The following is a 21,877-nucleotide window of genomic DNA, read 5'->3' on the forward strand; positions in this document are numbered from 1 at the left end:
CCAAGACATAGAGCTAGACTAGCATGTAGAGATCAAAACCACACCAGGCAGCCACGACTCGCATACAAAACCCACAGTTTCACCTCCCGTCGCCAGATCCAGGGTCAGAGCTTGAGCCTTCAATGCCAGTGAATCTATACAGTAGTAACCCCCAGGCCAGCACATCATTAGCAGCCTTGTCATCATTACGGGACAGGTGCAAGTGATGCTCTTCTGCTACCTCCCCACTCGAGGACATCTCTAATCCAGAATGATACCTTTGGCGGCCTGGGTCCCAGCCACTCTATGGCCACCTGCCACTTAGCTAGGAGGAGTGCGAGCTTGGAAATCTTATAAGGGACCTTCCGCCCCTTGTGCCTCACCACCATACCCAACAGGCAGGCCTTGGGAGTAAAAGAGTGTGAGGCCAGTAGCCACTCCCTTCAGAACCCCTGTACAGTCGCACAAGCCCAAGCAAGATGTAAGAAGATGGCAACCACCAGGCTGCAGCACAAACACTTTGCCGCTCTAGCAGGATCGATCCTGGTGAGCTGGAAGGGGGTAACATAGATGCGATGCAGATAGTTAAAGTGTAGCAGCTTAAATCTGTTATTACAGGAGACCGTCCTCACCAATTCACATGCATTCACCCAATCCGCATCTGCAATGGCCTCTCCCATCTGAGTCCCCCACGCCTGCCGGGCCTTATAGGGAGGCAATCAAGTACATGTTAGAATGAATTGTGTCCAATTTTATGTTTTTAATTTTTTTTTTTTATTGGAAAGACCCAAAAAGCAGCTTCATCAAGCACAGGTTGGTGACAAATAAGGTAAAAACATCTACATTGAAGCCACCATGGAAGATAAATTGAATTGACAAATATTTTACACATCTCATATTGAGCATAATAAAATGGTCAAAGGAAATAACTCAAGACCAAAGGGTGTAAGAAGCACTTTACCACAAGTTAGCGCCCTTGAAGAATACACATTCAAATATATAACAACATATAGAATTAGTTTTGAGATGATACTTTAAACCACAACAAGGCAATCTCCAGAAGAGGAACAAGCATGGTAGGTTATCGCCATATCTTCAAAACTTGCATGCAGGAAAGGGATGCCTGAAGACCCGCACTCTTTCCCTCCAGATGTACCCGGGAACCAAAACAAATCATCTAAATCACATGCATTCAGATCTTGATATTTGTATGTCTTGCCTCTTTACTTGTGTTGTGTGGCTAAATATGGGAAATTATATGCGCTCTGCCGACATATAGTGAAATGTGCCACCAGTACAGCCATGGTTAACATTTCATGTTGCTGTAAAGTGGACTGCACCTTCCCCCTTTCTCTTCCTACCAGGACTGGGAAGCTTTAAGACTTTAATCACTATTATTGAAGAAGTTCTGAATCATTTATTGAGTAACGAGGAAGCTCATGATCACTTACTTAATGTTGTGTCTAGAGGAATTGTAACACCCGGAACTCTTACACCAGTCCCCTCCCAGTCTTTACAGAGTATTTCTCTTTGGTTTTCCATTTGGAAAATTGAGAACATAACGCATTCATTCAGGCACCCCCTCCTCCGGGATTCAGTTGTAAAGTCTCAAAACGGATTCCAATATGTGTGCATAAAAGAACTTCATTAAGTAAGAGAAAGTCCTGTTAGGCGTTCCTTCTGCTGTCACTAGATCAATCTCCCACATGCAGCATTCACAATATTCAAAGTGCAATGGAATAACACAAAGAAATCATTGTAGAAAGGTACCTATTCACAAAAAGTTATGTTCTTAAAATCTTTGCAGACCTCTTGCACCAGTATGAGCTGAATGGGTAAAATGTCTTACTTCAAAATACACTGCCCAGGTCTTAGACAAAAGAAAATTGTGAACTATAATCCAAAACAGACTGTACTCTGTGCTTGATAGACATTTTCCTTAAAAACATGACACAAAGTATTGGCAATGACCGGAGACAAATTGCTGTAGCTGTAATGTAGGTAGAACCCACCTAGGTTCCATTTGATGTCATATGGAATTGTTGGGGGGGAGGGGGGGGGGGGGTCTCCTGGAATCATTTATGGTCTTCGTGGCGGAGGGTCCTCACCTATAAATTGTGTTATTGTGTTCCTCAAGGTTGAGCTCTCCTCCTACCACAGTCTATACGGCTTCTGATTTGTGTCCTGGTCTCACTACCCACTCACTAGTTTATGTCAGAAGCAAGACATCACTCAGATGGCTTCTGAACCTTCTTTCCTAACTGCATCGCACAGTTCCCCATGTTCTTCTACTTATGACAACTGTTGTTTAGCTCAAGGTTGCAAACCTTGTCAACTCAGCGGTTTCTAGGGCATACAGATATTCCTTAACACAAATGAAGGGCACAATTCTTGGTTTTGTAGCTAACAGCTCCCTTAATGAGGCTACACAGACCCAGTGATCATCTGCAGTCATAGCAATCCTTGGTTTTCAATGCTTCTGCTGGTAAGGACAATTGGAGATGTAAAGGAATCTTTCTTCAAATGAGGATTATTCCAATTACAAAACACAAACTGTGCCTATATATATAGGTATCAAGTAAGCCCCAAAGAAGATACCCTATGATGAGTGATGATGTTGCATAGCTCAGTTCTCTAGTCAGGGAAGCTTCTGTAAAAGCCACTTATAGGTCAGCAACCAAATGACCACTAGATGCAATTACTACTGTACCAGAACTCCAAAATGTGTGCCCTCATTCAAGTGGTGGTGTGCTGGCACCTTATACTACTCCTGTGTTCCCCTATATGGAAGCAAACTTTTCCAAAGAAGTCATGCCTTTATAAAGAAGTCTACATGGGCACGTGATCAAATGGATCATCTTCAAATGAGGATTATTCCAATTTCAAAACACAAACTGTGGCAGTATATAGGTATCAAGCACCCCCCAAAGAAGGTTCCCTGTAATGAGTGATGATGTTGCATAGCTCAGTTGTCTGGTCCTACTAGCTTCTGTAAAAGCCACTTATAGAAGTGCAACTGAATGACCCAATTGATGTCATTTCTACTGTGCAGGAACTCCAAAAAGTGTGCCATCATTCTGGTGGTGTTGTGTTGGCACATTATACTGTTCCTGTGTTCTACTATGTGGATGCAAACTTTTCCAAATAAGTGATGCCTCTATAAAAAAGTCCGCTTGGGCATGTGATCAAGTGGATCATCTTCAAATGAGGATTATTCCAATTATGAAACACAAACTGTGCATATGTACAAGTATTAAGCAAGCCTCAAAGAAGCTTCCCTGTAATGAGTGATGTTGTTTCTGGAATAGCCACTAATAGAAGAACAGCAACTGATATCCATTTGATGTAATTTGTACCAACCCAGAACTCTCAAATGTGTGCCCTCATTTTGTTGGTGGACCCCTGTCTCAACTACAATCTGCTGTGTTCAAGAACATGACAGAGAACCCCCTCAGAACTTAGGCCGTCACACAAACTTAAAATGGTTACTGGAAAATGGTACAGGTATTTGTCTTGAGCTAGACCTATCCAGTCGGAGAAACAACAAGCTGCCAGAAATGTCAATATCTGACGAGAACTGTTAACACTTCACTAGAACTGTAGTTGTCATTAGGTGACATGATAATACTCAAGGTCAAAATAAATTAACTAAAACACTATGACAGATAACTTGTATGCAATGCCTTAGTTTTCCATTTAGTGATGTCTGGCTTGATCTTCCAATTGAGAATGGTATCTGTAATTCAAGTATGGTACACAAATGAGCCATATTTAGGGGCATGTTTTATTCAAAACGTACAAGCCTTTTAACCAACACAAGTCCAAAAGATATTTTATCTAATAGAAATACACGCACATTTCCAATTTGTCATGGTGCTTTAGTGGGGAGAACTCGTCTCATTTCTAAAACAGACTACAACAATCTATAATCTAGCCGGGCCTGGGTCCATTGCAGGGGCCTGTGTTTGACCTCATGGTCACAGGTTCAAATCCCAGCAGGTCCACTCAGCCTTTCATCCACTTGAGGTCGATAAAATGAGTACCATTGAGTTGGGTAACAATGAACATCTGTTATTCAGCGCCAAGAGACCTCTGGGTGACCGTGCGCTTTACAAATACTTATGTTATGTTATAAAAATATGTATATCTCTTTAAAATAAATATCTTCACTTTCTCAATTGAGCTTTTCCCTTGATTTCTTCTTTGGTCTATAAATTTAGTGGTTTACAGTACACTATGGACTCGCACCATCATGCAGACTCGTCGTAAGTCCATTCCTTAACATGGCTTAGGTATCATGGGGATCTCTGGTAGTGATTATAAGTTTTACAAGATTGAGGGCCAGTCAACATTTTCATTCCTCAACTGATTATTGTAGTACATACCATTATATTATATTAGCATATCTCTGCTCCTCAAATATTCAAATAAAACCTGAACAAAAAAAGCTAACTTTTTAAAAATTCCGTAGTTTAATGGATTTTTGGACAATAGGGAGAAGAACACTACTTAATCCTGCAAAAGAAATATAAATACATTTTAGAAAATGATTTTGATGAAAACAGCTTTTATATACTCAGTGTCTTTAAAAGAAATAATTAAATACAAATATAAGGATTGCAGCTGATCTCCCTCAAGCCAGATCTAGAAAGAAGTTCTAGAACACAGAGGCCTGTGCCATCACAATGTGAAAGTGCTCAAGTGGTAATTCCACAAGGGACTCTTGAACAGTCATCATGTAACATCACTTAGAAATAACAACACAGAAATGGGGAACACCACAGTATGCATCAAACAACCCCAAAATGACCAGAACAGTTCATCTTCCCCAGCAGCAACAGTGTGCGATTGTCATCAAGAATTTAACGAACTACCAGCGAAATTACATGAGGCCATACTAAAAGGCGACTGTGAGACCATCAAATCAATCTCAAAAATCCACCCAGTGAACGAGCCTATGACGATCTGGAAGGAGTGCATAACCTACCAATCAGAGCACAGACAGGTAAACTCTGGACTTCTATTTTTACATAAACAGTCGCAGTGTCTCACCATAATAGTAAAGTCGTTATCAGAAAGTAAAATCTAATCAGAGGGGTTTTTAGAGTTGGATTTCGGGATGCCGCAAAGAGCGTTTGAGTAATAGCCTAATTTCATAGAACAGATTCATTGCCATTGGTCATGTTACTTTACAGGCTGAACCACAAATAATTACTTTTCATTTTGCAGATCTCATTAAATTTGCATTGCAAGATATCTGCCCATGTAGGTTAAAATGAAAGATGGTCCAACACTCACGGATAATTGAGCATGGGAGCGCAAATGACCGGTTTAAATAAAAAAAAATTGTTCACAAAATGTGAAATTAAATTTATGAATGGATTTGCTCCCACAAAGTTCACCCTCAAGTTGGAATTTTACTTGTGTGCAAAACTGCTCATGGGACGTGAAAATGACTTTGGAAGTTGGCGAAAACAAACCTATGAGTTTGTGGCTTTTCTCTAATATTTGTAAGGCAATCAGAATACGGTACGAGAGTAACTCCTGCCAACGGGAGGATCAAGTTCCTATTCAGCAGGTGTGTGCGCCCACTTTGTGCCCATAGGGCAATTTGGTGCAACAGAAGAGCCCTCAAACACTTGTGCAGTCCCTTCTGTAATACAGATAGCGCTGGTACTACCCTAAAAAGTTGTTCCCTCATTTGCGTGGTCTCAATTGCTAGGGGGCGTAGCCCCAAGCAAAAGAGGGAAACACTTTTTCTCTGCGAGAATACCATATTATTACCAAGGGTCAAGAGGTAAAGAAACATCACCACCTTACGCTAATGCACAGACCCCAGGGCAGACAACTTTGTGTCTGCCCTAGGGACACCGCATTGTTTGAAACATGGTGCACGCTTCCTGTTTGCGCCCAGGACTCCTTGGCAAGGGTGTGCCAAGGACCTAACAGGGTCAATGTGCCCTAGCCATTACACAGGTGTGTCTGCTTCCCACGAATAGTCTTGGGTAATTTTGTGAATTTCAAAAATGGGTGTAAATTGCAACTCTGGCAATTGAGCCAAGAGCCTTTTAAGTTCTAGTACTTGGCTACTCCGTGTTCAGGTGCATAGTAATAATAAAATCACAAATAAGCTTTTGGAGTGCAGCAGAGTCAGCCTATGAACACCTACCTATCACAAAAAGACTTAAATTAGAGTCTAGACCAGGCCATCTCATACACAACTGGAGAAAACTGAACCGACTCAGATGAAAAATCTGGAATCCTACGCTGGCAGTTCTACGACCCTTCATTGGTGCATTTAATACTTATGACTATGCGTAAGCATTCCTATATGTAATTGTACATATTGCACAACTGTGACCGGGGAAATGATTGTGCATTCTTTTTAACAGCAAAAATATTTATTCTTGGAGAAGCACCTTCCTCCACAACCCAACCAGTGTTGGTGTCCATTCATTGCTCGAGAAGAGATTTATTCCTGTTCTTGACAGTAGACATTTTTTCCAGATTTCGTCAGAAGAAAGTCTGTGAATAGCCAAAAACTCTAAAGTTTCCCAAACAATCCAGAGGATTCATTCCCTGGGACACCGGCTCCCTGGCTTCTGCAATGGGATTGACCCGAGCACAATGCTGGAGAGGTACAACTGCATAGGAATAAAAAGATTTGAGTGCAATGTTACCTTTTGTGAATAGCTTGCATGTGGGTGTGTGTGTGTGTGTGTGTGTGTGTATGTATGTATGTGTATATATATATATATATTCACTGAAAAAACCATAGGTTTCACACATGTTATAGTTAGCTGTACATTTCACTGGTAAAAAACCAATGAAATTCCCCCGTTATAGTTAGTGCAGGCAACTATAACTCACGCGACCGCAATCCTCTGCTGATGCTAATACTGTATTTAGACACTTATTTGCCCATGTCTTCTTCCATTAAATTTTAGCTATACATATATTACAAATATTTTTTTTTCATAAAGACACATATGTCATCAGCAGAAGATTGCGGTCGCGTGAGTTATAGTTGCCTGCACTAACTATAATGGGGGAATTTCATTGGTTTTTTACCAGTGAAATGTACAGCTAACTATAACATGTGTGAAACCTATGGTTTTTTCAGTGAATTTGCAAGGTTTTTTAAATGCTAATTCCTAACTATAACGTGTGTGAAACCTATGGTTTTTTCAGTGAATTTGTACGTTTTTTTAAATGCTAAGTTACTTTACGCCATTCGTGGCGTGCGCGCCCAGTTAACGCAGTTCGTTCCGTGCGCGCACGGTGTGCTTCGCGCACCGTGCGCCCACTTTACGCAGTTAGTGCCGTGCACGCACGGTGGTCACGCGGTGCGCTGCGCGCACCGCGTGCCCACGTTATGCGGGATGGGCCATGTACGCACGATGCTCTTCGCGCACCGTGCGCACATTTGTTAATTTCTTAGCTCTTATATGCCATGCACAAATGGTGCCCTTCGGGCAGAATTTGCACACGGGGTAGGGAGAATGTGGCTAATTTTTTTTTAAACATTTTTACCGTACTCGTACGGTAAGCGTAATCGGCGATTTTCCGAAAAAAATAAAAAAAATTTTTGGGGCTTGGGGGTTGTTTGGGGACCCCTATATCAATGCTGGGTGGTTAGGATCTCAAGAAACTGCCTCTTTAGACATTTTTGGGCTTCGTTTTTGCTGCCCAACTCAGAGAGCGAGAGAGAAAATGGCGGCCGCCGCTTCCTGGTTTCGACCGATTCGAATGTTTACTAAGATCTAAGAGCCAATCAAAATCGCGCTCGCGCACGCCACCGTACGCGTACGGTAAGCTTACGGTAAGCGCACCGTAAGCTGCCACAGATATATATATTGATTTAAAGGCTATTTTCTCAGAATCTACTTAACAGATTTACACCAAACCTACAACCTTGACCTGAGGACTACCACTCTGCCAAATTTCAAGTAATTCTGTTCAGCCGTTCGGCTGTAGCTGTGTCTAAAGGTCCTATGGAAAAATGCATGGGAAAAACGCGTTTTGGAACCCCCCTTTTATCTCAGCCCCCGCTTGACGAATCCCCCCGAGACTTTCAGGGTAGGAGCAGAGCGTAGCGCCCCACCTATTTTGAAAAATTCGCGAGGATTCGTCGACCGGCGCCAAAGTTATTCAAAATAGAATGTTGCGGATTTCCTATGGAAACGTGGTCCTAACTATAACTACCTACTGGCGACCGCCAGTAGGTAATATATATATATATATATATATATATACACATATATACATATACATATATACATATATACACACACACACATATATATAACTAAAATATAACCTACTGGCGGTTGCCAGTAGGTAGTTATAGTTACGACCATGTTTCCATAGGAAAAGTGTTTGTTGACTTGCCTATATCTTTAGCGCCAGTGACGAATCTTCACGAAAGTTCCCCTGTCCAAAAAATGTGCCTCTAATTTTAATTGTGCATGGAAAGTTTTGGGGCGATCCGACAAGCAGGGGCCGGGAAAAGTGGGATAAGGGGTAAAAAAAAAAAAGTGCATTTACTATGTTAATTGCCATAGGGATTTTAAACAGGACTACAGTCCGAACAGCGGGATGGAATTACACCAAATCTGGCAGAAAGCTAGCTCTTGTTCCAGAAAGAGTGCTTTTTGTTATTTGATATAAATCTGTTCATTTGTTTTAGAGTTATTAAAAGAAATCCAAATTTGCATATATAGGGATGCGGATCCTCTGACGATTCGAGAGTCCCCATGTTGATATCTGATTGGCTGTCAACACTTCAAGCATGAAATGTTAACAGCTATCCTGGGACTGTGACTCAGCCAAGCACCCCCCTCCCCCCCCCCCAAAACAAGGTAAACAAAAAGGGAGGGGGCAGGGTAGGAATACTCAGACCAAGTACCCTTGGTGCTGGGGTCTGCTAGGTACCATGCCATGGCAAAAAAAAAGCATTTTTAAAGAGTTTACTTTTTATTTTTGCCGAATCCACAGCAAAAATAAAAAATAAAAATAAAACAAGTACGGTCTCCTGCGCTTTGGTTTTATTAAAGCCCCCTAGTGGGCCAGGTCCCATAGGCATAATTTATAATACATTTTGGGTAGGGGGGTGAACACTGCCCCCCTCCCCAGGGCCAATGTTGGCCCCGGGGTCCGCCGCATGCCCAGGGTTGCCCAAGTTTTATAAAAGAGAGGAAGTGGGTGCTGTGGGCCTCCTCCTGAGGCTGAAGAGCTCCAGGGACCATCACCTCCCCATGGCTTTATGAAAAAAATAGGTCAGAGGCCACACAGACCCCCCCTCCATTGCCCGAAAGGGCCCCAGGGACCACCACCTTCCCCAGCCCATGTATATAATAGCGGGAGGGGGCCGTGCGGCCCCCCTCCTGGACCATGTACGGCCTTGGGAACCACCAACTCTTCGGGATTTCTCAATTATTATTTTTTTACACAGAGGGGGCCGTGCAGCCCCCTTCCCAGGCCATTCTCGGCTCCAGGGCCCACCATCTCCCCGGAGCCGGCCCGTGCCAATGAAAGGAGAGGGGGACGTGTGGCCCCCCTCCTGGATCAGCGATGTCATTTGAGATGTCATGAGTGATGTCACTGACCATGTCATAAGTGCTGTAATATGGGAGGTCATAAGCAGTGCATTGTGGGGGTGAAAGTTATAGTTAGCTTAGGTAACTATAACTGCCGAATTTCACTGGTTTTGTACGAGTGAAATCTGAGCCTAACTAGAACATCCCTGTAACCTTTGGTTTTTGCAGTGAAAAAAAAATGTACATTTACAATTTACATTTTATATACACCAACACATACAAAACCCCTTTTAGTGACCAAAACCACACTATGTTTAAGCTATTAACTTGCAAAACAGAATATGCGGTATATGTACTCTCATGCCCCTGCAATATGCGGTATATCGGCAGTACTAAATTACCCGTTTTTAAACGTATCCTCCAGCATCTTAGGGCCATCACAAATCAGGACAATACCTATCCCGTTGCCCGACATTTCAGGGAACAACATGAATCTGACAACCGTAAATTAAGATATTTTGTCATAGATACTGTTCCACCAAGCAGGAGAGGAGGTGACTGAGAAAACAAACTAAGAAAGCTGGAAACTCGGTACATCTTGCAACTAGATACCAAGCATCCTGCAGGCCTAAATGCTACTGAGGATCTATATACATGTTTAATCTAACAGAGCGGGGTATGGCCTTATATGATCAGATAGTAACAACCTTTAATTTCATTTATCAATAATAACCATAATATCTAGTTTTTAACTGAATTTTAATCACTATACTTTTACCTACAGTTCCTTTTATGCCTATGGTGAACACAATATTTTGATATGTGTCTTTTATTGTAGTTTTATAGGTTTTTATAAGATCATGAAATGTAATTCTTTTACTATATTTATTGGAATATGTTCTTAAACCGCACCTATCCACACGTTACATTATCAGGATAGGTTAATAGATATATATATTTTTTAAGGCTATAATACCGTTTATCTATTTATTGGCATTTTGCACAATTCAGTTTGCACTGACACGTATGCACTTTACAGGTGCATGTGGTCTGTTATTAGGCGGATATGAACCTTATATCAGATCACACAATCTATTGTGTAGTACAAAATACTTTTTAAGGACTGTAAAAGTATTAGGAGTTTTAAACTCAAAATTCAAGATTCCATTGACCCTAGTCACAGCAAGTGACTACAACAACGCTAGAGGTCATTAAATCCAACAACTAGATATTAAGAACAATTGGTTAGATAAAGCAAAAACCCGTGGCGTGGTATATCCTAACCTTTCGTGCTGATTAAATAAAGCAATATATGTATGAACACTATAAATTACTAAGTAAGAAATATTTCAAGATGACAAAGAACTTAAAAATTAATACTACCCTACTGAATTGACTCTGGAATGATGAAAGTTCGGCACACATTTTTTGCTCTTTTGCACACACATTGCACTTAACACTTGGCACTTTTTTTAAAAACAATTGTTCAAAATTTTTTTTGTTGTTGGTTTTAAATAATTGTGACACGATGACATGAATAAATGTATTGACTGAAAATGGAAACATCAGGCAATGAAAGTTATCACACGGTATTTTACCGACATTTACGCAATGTGTACTTATGTGATTTTTAACAACAATGAAAAGGATGACTTCATACACAAAAGCATCAGCAACATATATTTTATGTATTTTACATTGAATTTTAAAAGTGTCACCTTACTACTCAATTACAGTATATAATAATGAAGATCAATGGTACCCTTCATTATATAAATTATGCTGCTCTTGTTGTTTATGTCTATGATGATACCATTACGTCATGTTTATCACGTGGTCACAATTTCACTCGTACTTTCACTTTAAATATGAGCTATCTCTCTCAAGTCACTGTCATGTGATCAAGGCTCAGGAGAGCCAAAACGCGTAATGGCGACAGAGGAATAAAGGAGATTTACGTTTTGCACAAAACTTTGGGTCCGTGTCCATCTCTTTGGGAGAGCCGCCTGTTTGAAGGTAGCGGAGGAATACTCGTAATATATATATATATATATATATATACACACACTCACAAAACAAACAAAGGTTACAGGGATGTTCTAGTTAGGGTCAGATTTTAGTTATACAAAACCAGAGATATTCAGCCGTTATAGTTGCCTTAGTTAACTATAACTTGCGCCCCTGCAATACACTGCTTATGACCTCACATATTACATCACTCATGACATCTCAAAGGATATCAGTGATGACATCATCCACAGCATCTCTGACGCACTCACACTCCTATAGAATCTTTTATACACCCACTGCCACTTCCACACAACCATTCACAAACCCATTAACAGAGCCATACCAGTACTTACACACCCACTCACCGATTCATAGATCTAAAAGCACATTCACTCACTCACCATACTGCCACTCATACACCCACTCACTCACTAATACAGCCATTGACATATCCACTCATACACCCATACAGGCACTCACACACTGAGTGAGTCAGCCATAGAACTACTCACACACCTAGACACTCACCCATACATTCGAACACACATCCACTAACTCAGCCAAACAGTTCCACACACACCCACTTACTTACTCATACAAATAGTAACACATACTCACTTACCTATACAGTTCATGACAGAAGCACGCACTCATCCATATAGCCACTCATATATTCACTAACTGACGCATAGTCATTCATATACCCCGTTATTCACCTATACTACTTTTCACATTACTAGTTACTCACCAATACTGACGCATGCACTCAATTACCGAGACAGCCATACAGACACTCACTCATCCAAACAGCTTCTTAGACACGCACACAGGACCCCATACAGCCACACACTCACCTAGTCACTCATCCAAACAGGCAGTCACACACCTCCTCACCCACACACACAGTCACCATAGAGGTAGTGAGACAACCAATCACCCATATAGCATTTCATGTACCCACTAACACACTCGTAAACCTACTCAGACATCAACTGACAGAGAGATACACTCGTTTACACAGGAAATATTTATTAAATTAATCCAAGAATGTACATTGTTTATTACAGTTTATTTTAGTTAAACATTTATCCTAGGGAGACGAGTGCGACTTTTTTTTACTTTTTGATTAATGCTCTCAGGGAGCACTGTATGGCATGTTCTTAGCTTTTTAAAGACGACAGTAAGGCTCAGGCTGACGTGTAATTAATCACCAGGGGTGTTGTATCTTTGACTTTTGTAATTTCATGTGCATTGGTGATGTTTTTCTGACTTATGGTTTTTCTTTACAAAAGCCGTATAGAAAGTTTGATTGATTGATTGCACATTGTTTATTATAGTTTTTTATTAGTTAAACATTTGTCCTAGGGAGAGGAGTGGTATGAGAGGGGTAGGGGGTAAAACAGATGAGAAGGGAAGAGGAGGAGAATAGGAGAAGGGGAGAAAGTGTGGAGAGGGTGGGTAAGAGGGAGAAAAAAATAGAGGGAAGTGAGGGAGAGAGGTGGAAGAGAAAAGGAGAAAAAGGTAAGGAAGGAAAAGTCTGAGAGGGGGGAAGAGCAGAAGAAAAAGAAGGGAGCCGTGAGATAGGTCAAAGATTGTGCTGGAAAAAATGAACAGAATGGGAGAGGCAAAGGCATTGTGGAGACATTGTGGTGTAGGGAGAAAAGTACCGACTTTGGAGCTACGGATGAAAATCCGAGTTTTGCTGTCGCATAACATTATGTGATCTTAGGCAAATTCTTTTTTTTCCTACTTGTGTGTATGTAACAATTAATGGCCTTAAGTGGTGCAATTTAACCAAGGAAACCAAACTGGTCACTATTTATAATAGATGCCCCGGGCCTCCGTATACAAAATGCGTACAGAAAGCCAAACTGATGTAACAGCATATTTATTATACACCGTGACCAAAAGCAATATTGTAGAACATAAATATTAAGTATAACTCATATGAAGAAAAGTGTGAGACAGTTAATTTCACAGTAAAACGGATGAGAAAGGAAGAGAGGAGAAGAATGGGAGAAAGTGTGGAGAGGGTGGGTAAGAGACAGAAAAAAACAGATGGAGGAAGTTAAGGAGAGAGTGGGAAGAGATTAAGATTAGAAGAGAAGTGGAAGAGAGAAGAAGTGAATTTGGTAAAAAAAGAAAAGCGTGAGACACAGTTAATTTCATTGTAATGGGTCCTAGGGAGAGGAGTGTATGAGAGAGGGAGGGGGTAAAACAGATAAGAAGAGAAGAGGAGGAGAATGGAAGAAGGAGAGAATGTGTGGAGAGAGGGGGTAAGAGGGAGAAAAAATAAATGGGAGAAGTGAGGGAGAGAGTGGAGAGAGATTAGGAAAGGAGTGGATGAGAGAAGGAGTAAATGTTAAAAGAAATAAAGTGCGAGAGGGGCTAAGAGCAGAAAAGAAGGAAGGGATTTGGTGAGATAGATAAAATAATGTGCTTAAAAGAAGGAACAGAATAGTAGGGGCAAAGGCCACTGTGGAGAGGATGTGGTAGGGAGAAAGCTGCCGACTTTGGAGTTGGGGACCGAAGTTTGAGTTTAGCTGTGGCCCCAACCTCCTGTCATTATAGGCAAATAACACAAATGGGATTTACTTATTACACTGTAAAACAAACGTAACAGCATACATATTACGTAAAAAACATTGTGGACACTAAAGTGAGAAAGGTTTCGACTTTGGAGCTGGGGAGCAAAGTTCAATTCTTGCCGTGGCCCCAACATCATGGGCAAACCGTGAACAAAAGAAATATCACGGAACATAAAAACACTTATTTAACACAGATAACTTTCACTTTTGTGTGTTATAAAACAGAAACAGCATATTACCTAACAAGTCTGTTACATAGCACACCCAAAGAGCATGTGCTAATGATTAAGTGCCCTGGTGCGAGCCGGAAGACCCCGGCTCAAATTAAGCAGTAGTTTTAAGTCTGAAATTGTGTAAATATATTGGTGTGCGCACATATACACCCAGTACGTACTTTAAAAACAAAAAGCTGAACCCTATCCAAAGCAGATATACAGTGCAGACGCTAAAAAATATATGCAACACCAATGCGTTTGACTTGTTAAACTGCAAAAATTAAGTAACTGCAATACGTAATACACATTTTGAGCACATTTTTTCCCTCCCCTTTTGTATTTAAAATTATTATGGCCTTATGTGGTGTTATTTAACCAAGGAACCCGAATGGGTCACAATTTATAATGCATGCCCCGGGCCGCCGTGTACGTAATGCGTACGGAAAGCTAGATATTTATTACACACCGCAACCAAAAGCAATATTGTAGAACATAAATAGTAAGTATAACACAGATGAAGAAAAGTGTGAGACAGTTAATTTCACTGTAACGTGTGCTAGGGAGAGGAGTGTATGAGAGATGGAGGGGGTAAAATGGATGAGAAGGGAAGAGGAGAAGAATGGGAGAAAAGGAGAAAGTGTGGAGAGCATGGGTAAGAGAGAAAAAATAGATTGAGGAAGTGAGGGAGAGAGTGGGGAAGGATTAGGAGAGAAGTGGAAGAAAGAAGTGAAAGGTAAGAAAAGAAAAGCATGAGATACAGTTAATTTCAATGTAACGCGTGTCCAAGGAAGAAGAGTATATGAGAGAGGGAGGGGGTAAAATGAATGAGAAGGGAAGAGGAGGAGAATGGAAGAAGGAGAGAAAGTGTGGAGAGAATGGGTAGAGGGAGAAAAAAATAGATGAAATGAGGGAGAGTGGGGAGAGAATAGGAGAGAAGTGGAAGAGAGAAGGAGAAAAAGGTAAGAAAAGAAAAGTGTAAGGGGGTAAGAGTAGAAGAGAAGGAAGGGAGCCCCAGGCATTTGTTACGCAGCACGCACAAAATCAACATCATGCAGAATAAAGGAAATATATACATGTACAAAAACAGAAATAAATTTTACTTATACTACATAACTCGGACGTAAAAAACATTGGGGACAATGCAAACAGACAACAAAAGCAATATTGAGGAACATAAATACGAAGTATAAGACAGATGACTTTCACTTCTGCACGTTGTTAAAGACAAACAGCATGCTGGGGATCAAAGTTCAAGTGTTGCCATGGCCCCAGCATCCTGTAATCCTGGTCAAACCGCGAACGTATAACACATATGACTTTCAGTTAAGTGTGTTATAAAACACAAACAGCAAATCACAGCACACCCAAAAACAACATCACGCACAATAAAGAAAATCTATGTAGAAAAAATACAACAAAAATAAGTTTTAATTTAGCAAACAAACAGCATGTAACACAGCTCGGACAATAAAACATCATATAGAATAACAAAAAAATATATATAACAAATGCATTTTACTTGGTAAAATTACAACAATTTTAAAAATAAACAACTTCTAAATAAGAATACTACCTCCTCTGCAGCGTCACAGATTGCAAAAGGAAGACACATATTGTGCGGCCTACAACAACTAAAAATAAACCAGGGCAGTTTGTAAAACACAAACAGCACATTGTGTGTGCTTGTGCAGCTAAACAAAGAATCCATTAATTAAGTAAACAGTCCTCAGAAACTGTTAATAAAACCTGCTGAGTAACAACACAAGTAAAAGGTCCAGTTCTTATGGAAGATTCCAAAAGGAGACAAAGAGGAACTACGAATCTCAAAGCAACCATTTAGAAAGGACAGTAACAGGAGCCAATTGAAAAGGATGGGCGGGAAATGGGCTCAGCTTCTATTCCATACCTCAAAACAGCATGCCTCACTGAGTAGCACATGCGCTGCCAAGGCTCGACCAAAAGAAAAGTCAGGAAAAGAGTATGTAGTAAGTGACACGATTTCCTGCTTGAGATCTACAATAAATCTAAGAGCGGCAAACCTACGTGCGTCACCACTTTTTCAGCTGCCTCAGATCAAATTAAAAAGATTGGGTCTAAACACTAGAAGACCCTCAATGCTAATGGCAAGAACTGTCAGCACCCCTTCTCTCTTAAACGGGAATGGAGTATCAGGGACCTATTGGTCCACCCCTGAACACACACAATCAGACAACAGCAGTCACAACACTATGCGGAGTCCCGCCGGTCAAAGGACATTATCTCCGAGGCAGATATGTACTGCAGGCCAGACGGTCACAAAAAACATGGACATGGAATTACGGCAAAGTAGGGCACATAAGGAGCCAAATCAACTGCAATAGTGACAATATGGTCACATGCCCATGCAGACTCCTTTATAGAAATTGAAACAAAAGCAGCTAAGTATGCACTCAATATTCTCAAACTTAAACTATAATGTTAATGTTTACTCAAAAGTAATTGACATTTCTATCAATTTAGTGTGCACCTGAAAGATGGCACTGCCAGCCACCTGTATACAACAATGTCAATGGAAAATCTAAACAGATGTCTAGAAAAACAAGTGCACTACTCGATGCCCAGGTGGGGCATATTACTATTTAGACATGAATAAGTGACCTAACTATAACGAATATCTTATTGGAAAATGAAACAATTATTCAAGAAGGACACCATAATATAACATTGGAATCATCATCATGGTTGATTCTCCACACTTAGGAAACAAATTGATAACGAAGCTGAATCCATGTGTCCATATGGTTTTTACTCAATGACGAAAAAAGGTTAACAAAACATTGCTTCTTCTCAGCAAGTATTCACAATTTCGGAAGGCAAATCCCAATGCATTTCGGGCTTACAACTTAGCCCTTCATCAGGGGAATCTCTAGAAACAAACCATACATATATCAATTAAAAAACATCACAAATTATCGCACTGAATTCAGTTATGCTGTACAAGGAAAGCGCAAGGGGATAACATTATGGTCATTACAACAGAAGCAGAGTGCCACCACCAAAGAAACCGAAACAACATGGTGATAAATGCCTAAAAAGTGTGTGTGTTAAAGAAAAACCTCAGTGCTCGAAACAGTGCCTAATTAATAACTACGCGAACTATTACACGTGTAACACCATTAAGAAACCACCACCTCAAGAAACCAAAACGTAAGAGCACCGCATAAAAAAACAGTCCTTTTTTCGCAAAAACAGTGCATACCTGAAAAACTACGATGGGTGAACCACAAATGACGTGTACAGAGCTGAATGTCTCTGCAACAATCCTGGAGTACCACTGTAAAAAATGCCTGAATTAAACCAAAAGCCTCATCGTAACATCTCATCCACATCATTGTAGACTCAACCATAAAGCAAAGCTTACCACTAATTCTCACAGAGGTGAGATTAATCAAAATTAGCGAACCACGGGAAATATTCTAGTGCAGCTGTGGTTGAAAGCCAACATACGAACTCTGAAAAATAACGAAACGCGAATTTCAGCATACTGGTAAAAAACCAGGTCTGCTTAGAATCTATTGTAAAAACAACGTAATCGCTTACCTAATCAAACTCTGTTGCACCCCAAATCACCAACAACGCTGGATCTTCGAGAAAGCCGCCCGCGTCGGCGTGTTTTGATCTGAGTTTTAGTAATGGAAACAGGACTAGCAATACCACTATGCCTATGCCGTATCACACGGCCGCCATATTTGAAAAGTTCCACAAAGTAAAACTAGCGAGAATATACACCCCAACCTAACTGGATAAAAAATATAACTGAGTGCAAAATAACTAAAAAATAATAAACAGCAGAAATACAAAAGATGAAAGAAAAAAGAAAAGAAGAAGAGCAACTGGTGCACGACCTATAATGTTTTACATCAAGTTAGAATGCAGTTACAAAAATGAGCAATCAGCATTATACATGAATGAACCATACATAAATGATTTGCATAAACCTAATGATGAACTTTTATAGAAAACAGGCCAATTCGAACTTGTCATTAAGCCCCTTTGGCAAGAGGCTTTGCATGAACCAAATCCAATACGCTTCACGCTGCAGCAGAAACTTAGTGTTATCTCTGTCAGGGCGTAATGTCACTTTCTCTAAAATGCCAAATCGCAATTGTGCAATAGAATGCTTTTTCTCGAGCCAGTGTACTGCAAGAGGTGAACTAGTGGTTTTTGTGCGAATTCTACTCTTGTGTTCAGTCATTCGAACCCGGATTGACCTTTCAGTTTTGCCAATATAAAACATGTCGCATGGGCACTTGATGAAATATATGACATGGTGACTGTTACAATTCGCATCAAAGTTGAGAATAATCTTTTTGCCTGTCCAGGGATGAGTTATGTACTTGCCAGTAACGGCATTGTTACAATGTGAGCAGTTCATGTTACTGAAGCAGGACTCCATCAGAGCCAATAAAGTGTTTTTACTAGAACTTCTACACTTCTGTTTATTCCATAGTTATTTTCAGTGGAAGGGCGATTTTTTTCTTCAAGCCAATGGCACATCGATGGGCTTTTCTGGGGCACCTAGCTATGCCAACATTTTTATGCTCAAATATGAAACTGAGCATATCCTTTCCAATCCATTGTGGGCATCTAATCTTCTGATGTATCGTCGATATATTGATGACATTTTGGTTGTATGGCAGGGGTCTAAACATGTATTAGTGTCATGCATTCACCAGTTGAATACAATTAATCCTCGTATTCAATTCACATACTCTGTTGATCCTCTAAGTATTGCATATCTTGATGTCACTCTGACAAGGACAGGAACTCACATTGAGACTGCGGTATATAAGAAGCAGACGGATCGAAATAATGCTTTGCATTACCAGAGCTTTCATCCTTGGTCTCTAAAAAGACATTTACCTTTCTCTCAACTATTAAGAATCAGACGCATTTCTTCTGACCCTGAGTCTAGCGTGCAGACCATGCATGAATTCAAGGATAAATTTCTAGCTAGAGGTTATCCTCCTAAATTGGTGAACGATGCAGTAAGTCGAGCAATGTTGAAGAGTCGTGAATCACTTCTTCTTAAGCAGGACAAACCGGTTTCCTCTAGCCGAGAAGTATTTGTATCCACTTTCTCTAGAAATTCCAACTATATCAAAAAATGTATCCTACAACGTTGGGATTTACTTCAAAATGAAGCTGATTTTGGAACTCTTTTTTCTGAGAAACCACTATTTGCCTACAAACGGTCTAACAACTTAAAGGAAATGCTTAATCAGATTTCCGCCAAACCTACCACGTTATTTAGAGGTATGACTACTTGCATGAACTGCTCACATTGTAACAATGCCGTTACTGGCAAGTACATAACTCATCCCTGGACAGGCAAAAAGATTATTCTCAACTTTGATGCGAATTGTAACAGTCACCATGTCATATATTTCATCAAGTGCCCATGCGACATGTTTTATATTGGCAAAACTGAAAGGTCAATCCGGGTTCGAATGACTGAACACAAGAGTAGAATTCGCACAAAAACCACTAGTTCACCTCTTGCAGTACACTGGCTCGAGAAAAAGCATTCTATTGCACAATTGCGATTTGGCATTTTAGAGAAAGTGACATTACGCCCTGACAGAGATAACACTAAGTTTCTGCTGCAGCGTGAAGCGTATTGGATTTGGTTCATGCAAAGCCTCTTGCCAAAGGGGCTTAATGACAAGTTCGAATTGGCCTGTTTTCTATAAAAGTTCATCATTAGGTTTATGCAAATCATTTATGTATGGTTCATTCATGTATAATGCTGATTGCTCATTTTTGTAACTGCATTCTAACTTGATGTAAAACATTATAGGTCGTGCACCAGTTGCTCTTCTTCTATTCTTTTTTCTTTCATCTTTTGTATTTCTGCTGTTTATTATTTTTTAGTTATTTTGCACTCAGTTATATTTTTTATCCAGTTAGGTTGGGGTGTATATTCTCGCTAGTTTTACTTTGTGGAACTTTTCAAATATGGCGGCCGTGTGATACGGCATAGGCATAGTGGTATTGCTAGTCCTGTTTCCATTACTAAAACTCAGATCAAAACACGCCGACGCGGGCGGCTTTCTCGAAGATCCAGCGTTGTTGGTGATTTGGGGTGCAACAGAGTTTGATTAGGTAAGCGATTACGTTGTTTTTACAATGGATTCTAAGCAGACCTGGTTTTTTACCAGTATGCTGAAATTCGCGTTTCGTTATTTTTCAGAGTTCGTATGTTGGCTTTCAACCACAGCTGCACTAGAATATTTCCCGTGGTTCGCTAATTTTGATTAATCTCACCTCTGTGAGAATTAGTGGTAAGCTTTGCTTTATGGTTGAGTCTACAATGATGTGGATGAGATGTTACGATGAGGCTTTTGGTTTAATTCAGGCATTTTTTACAGTGGTACTCCAGGATTGTTGCAGAGACATTCAGCTCTGAACACGTCATTTGTGGTTCACCCATCGTAGTTTTTCAGGTATGCACTGTTTTTGCGAAAAAAGGACTGTTTTTTTATGCGGTGCTCTTACGTTTTGGTTTCTTGAGGTGGTGGTTTCTTAATGGTGTTACACGTGTAATAGTTCGCGTAGTTATTAATTAGGCACTGTTTCGAGCACTGAGGTTTTTCTTTAACACACACACTTTTTAGGCATTTATCACCATGTTGTTTCGGATTCATTGGTGGTGGCACTCTGCTTCTGTTGTAATGACCATAATGTTATCCCCTTGCGCTTTCCTTGTACAGCATAACTGAATTCAGTGCGATAATTTGTGATGTTTTTTAATTGATATATGTATGGTTTGTTTCTAGAGATTCCCCTGATGAAGGGCTAAGTTGTAAGCCCGAAATGCATTGGGATTTGCCTTCCGAAATTGTGAATACTTGCTGAGAAGAAGCAATGTTTTGTTAACCTTTTTTTTCGTCATTGAGTAAAAACCATATGGACACATGGATTCAGCTTCGTTATCAATTTGTTTCCTAAGTGTGGAAAATCAACCATGATGATGATTCCAATGTTATATTATGGTGTCCTTCTTGAATAATTGTTTCATTTTCCAATAAGATATTCGTTATAGTTAGGTCACTTATTCATGTCTAAATAGTAATATGCCCCACCTGGGCATCGAGTAGTGCACTTGTTTTTCTAGACATCTGTTTAGATTTTCCATTGACTCCTTTATAGAGGCATGACTTCTATGGAAAAGTTTGCATCCACACAGGGGAACACAGGAGCAGCTTAAGGTGCCAACACAACACCACCAGAAAGATGGCACACTTTTTGGAATTCCAAACAGTAGTAATGACATCCTGTGGGTCCTCATAGAAAAGATTAATAATCACAATGACTGTACCCCCACACAGAAACGTTTATTAATTAAGGAACAGCGATGGTTGTAACAGCTGAAACCCACAACCGTAGTCCTAATGAGGACATACCATGGCTATAGGTGGAGGGGGAGAAACTGTGATTAAGACTGAGCTCCTATTTAGTTAACTGTGGATCAGTAATATCCTTTGCTTTCTACAGTTACTATACT

General features: G+C 40.3%; 2 protein-coding genes across 2 annotated transcripts in view; one reads left to right on the forward strand and one right to left on the reverse strand.

Annotated features, from left to right (window-relative positions):
• The window catches only part of EIF2AK1 (eukaryotic translation initiation factor 2 alpha kinase 1), a 326,533-nt gene that overhangs the window by 15,636 nt on the left and 289,020 nt on the right, over positions 1-21,877 (reverse strand). The window lies entirely within an intron of this gene.
• ANKRD61 (ankyrin repeat domain 61) overlaps positions 4,708-21,877 on the forward strand; it is a 45,328-nt gene continuing 28,158 nt past the window's right edge. The window contains exon 1 of the mRNA XM_085630209.1: positions 4,708-4,984. Coding sequence (XP_085486335.1) covers positions 4,748-4,984 — 237 coding nt within the window. The 5' untranslated portion in view covers positions 4,708-4,747. The remainder of the gene's footprint in view (positions 4,985-21,877) is intronic.

Source organism: Triturus cristatus, chromosome 10 (assembly GCF_964204655.1).
Source record: "Triturus cristatus chromosome 10, aTriCri1.1, whole genome shotgun sequence".
NCBI classification, from domain to species: domain Eukaryota; kingdom Metazoa; phylum Chordata; class Amphibia; order Caudata; family Salamandridae; genus Triturus; species Triturus cristatus.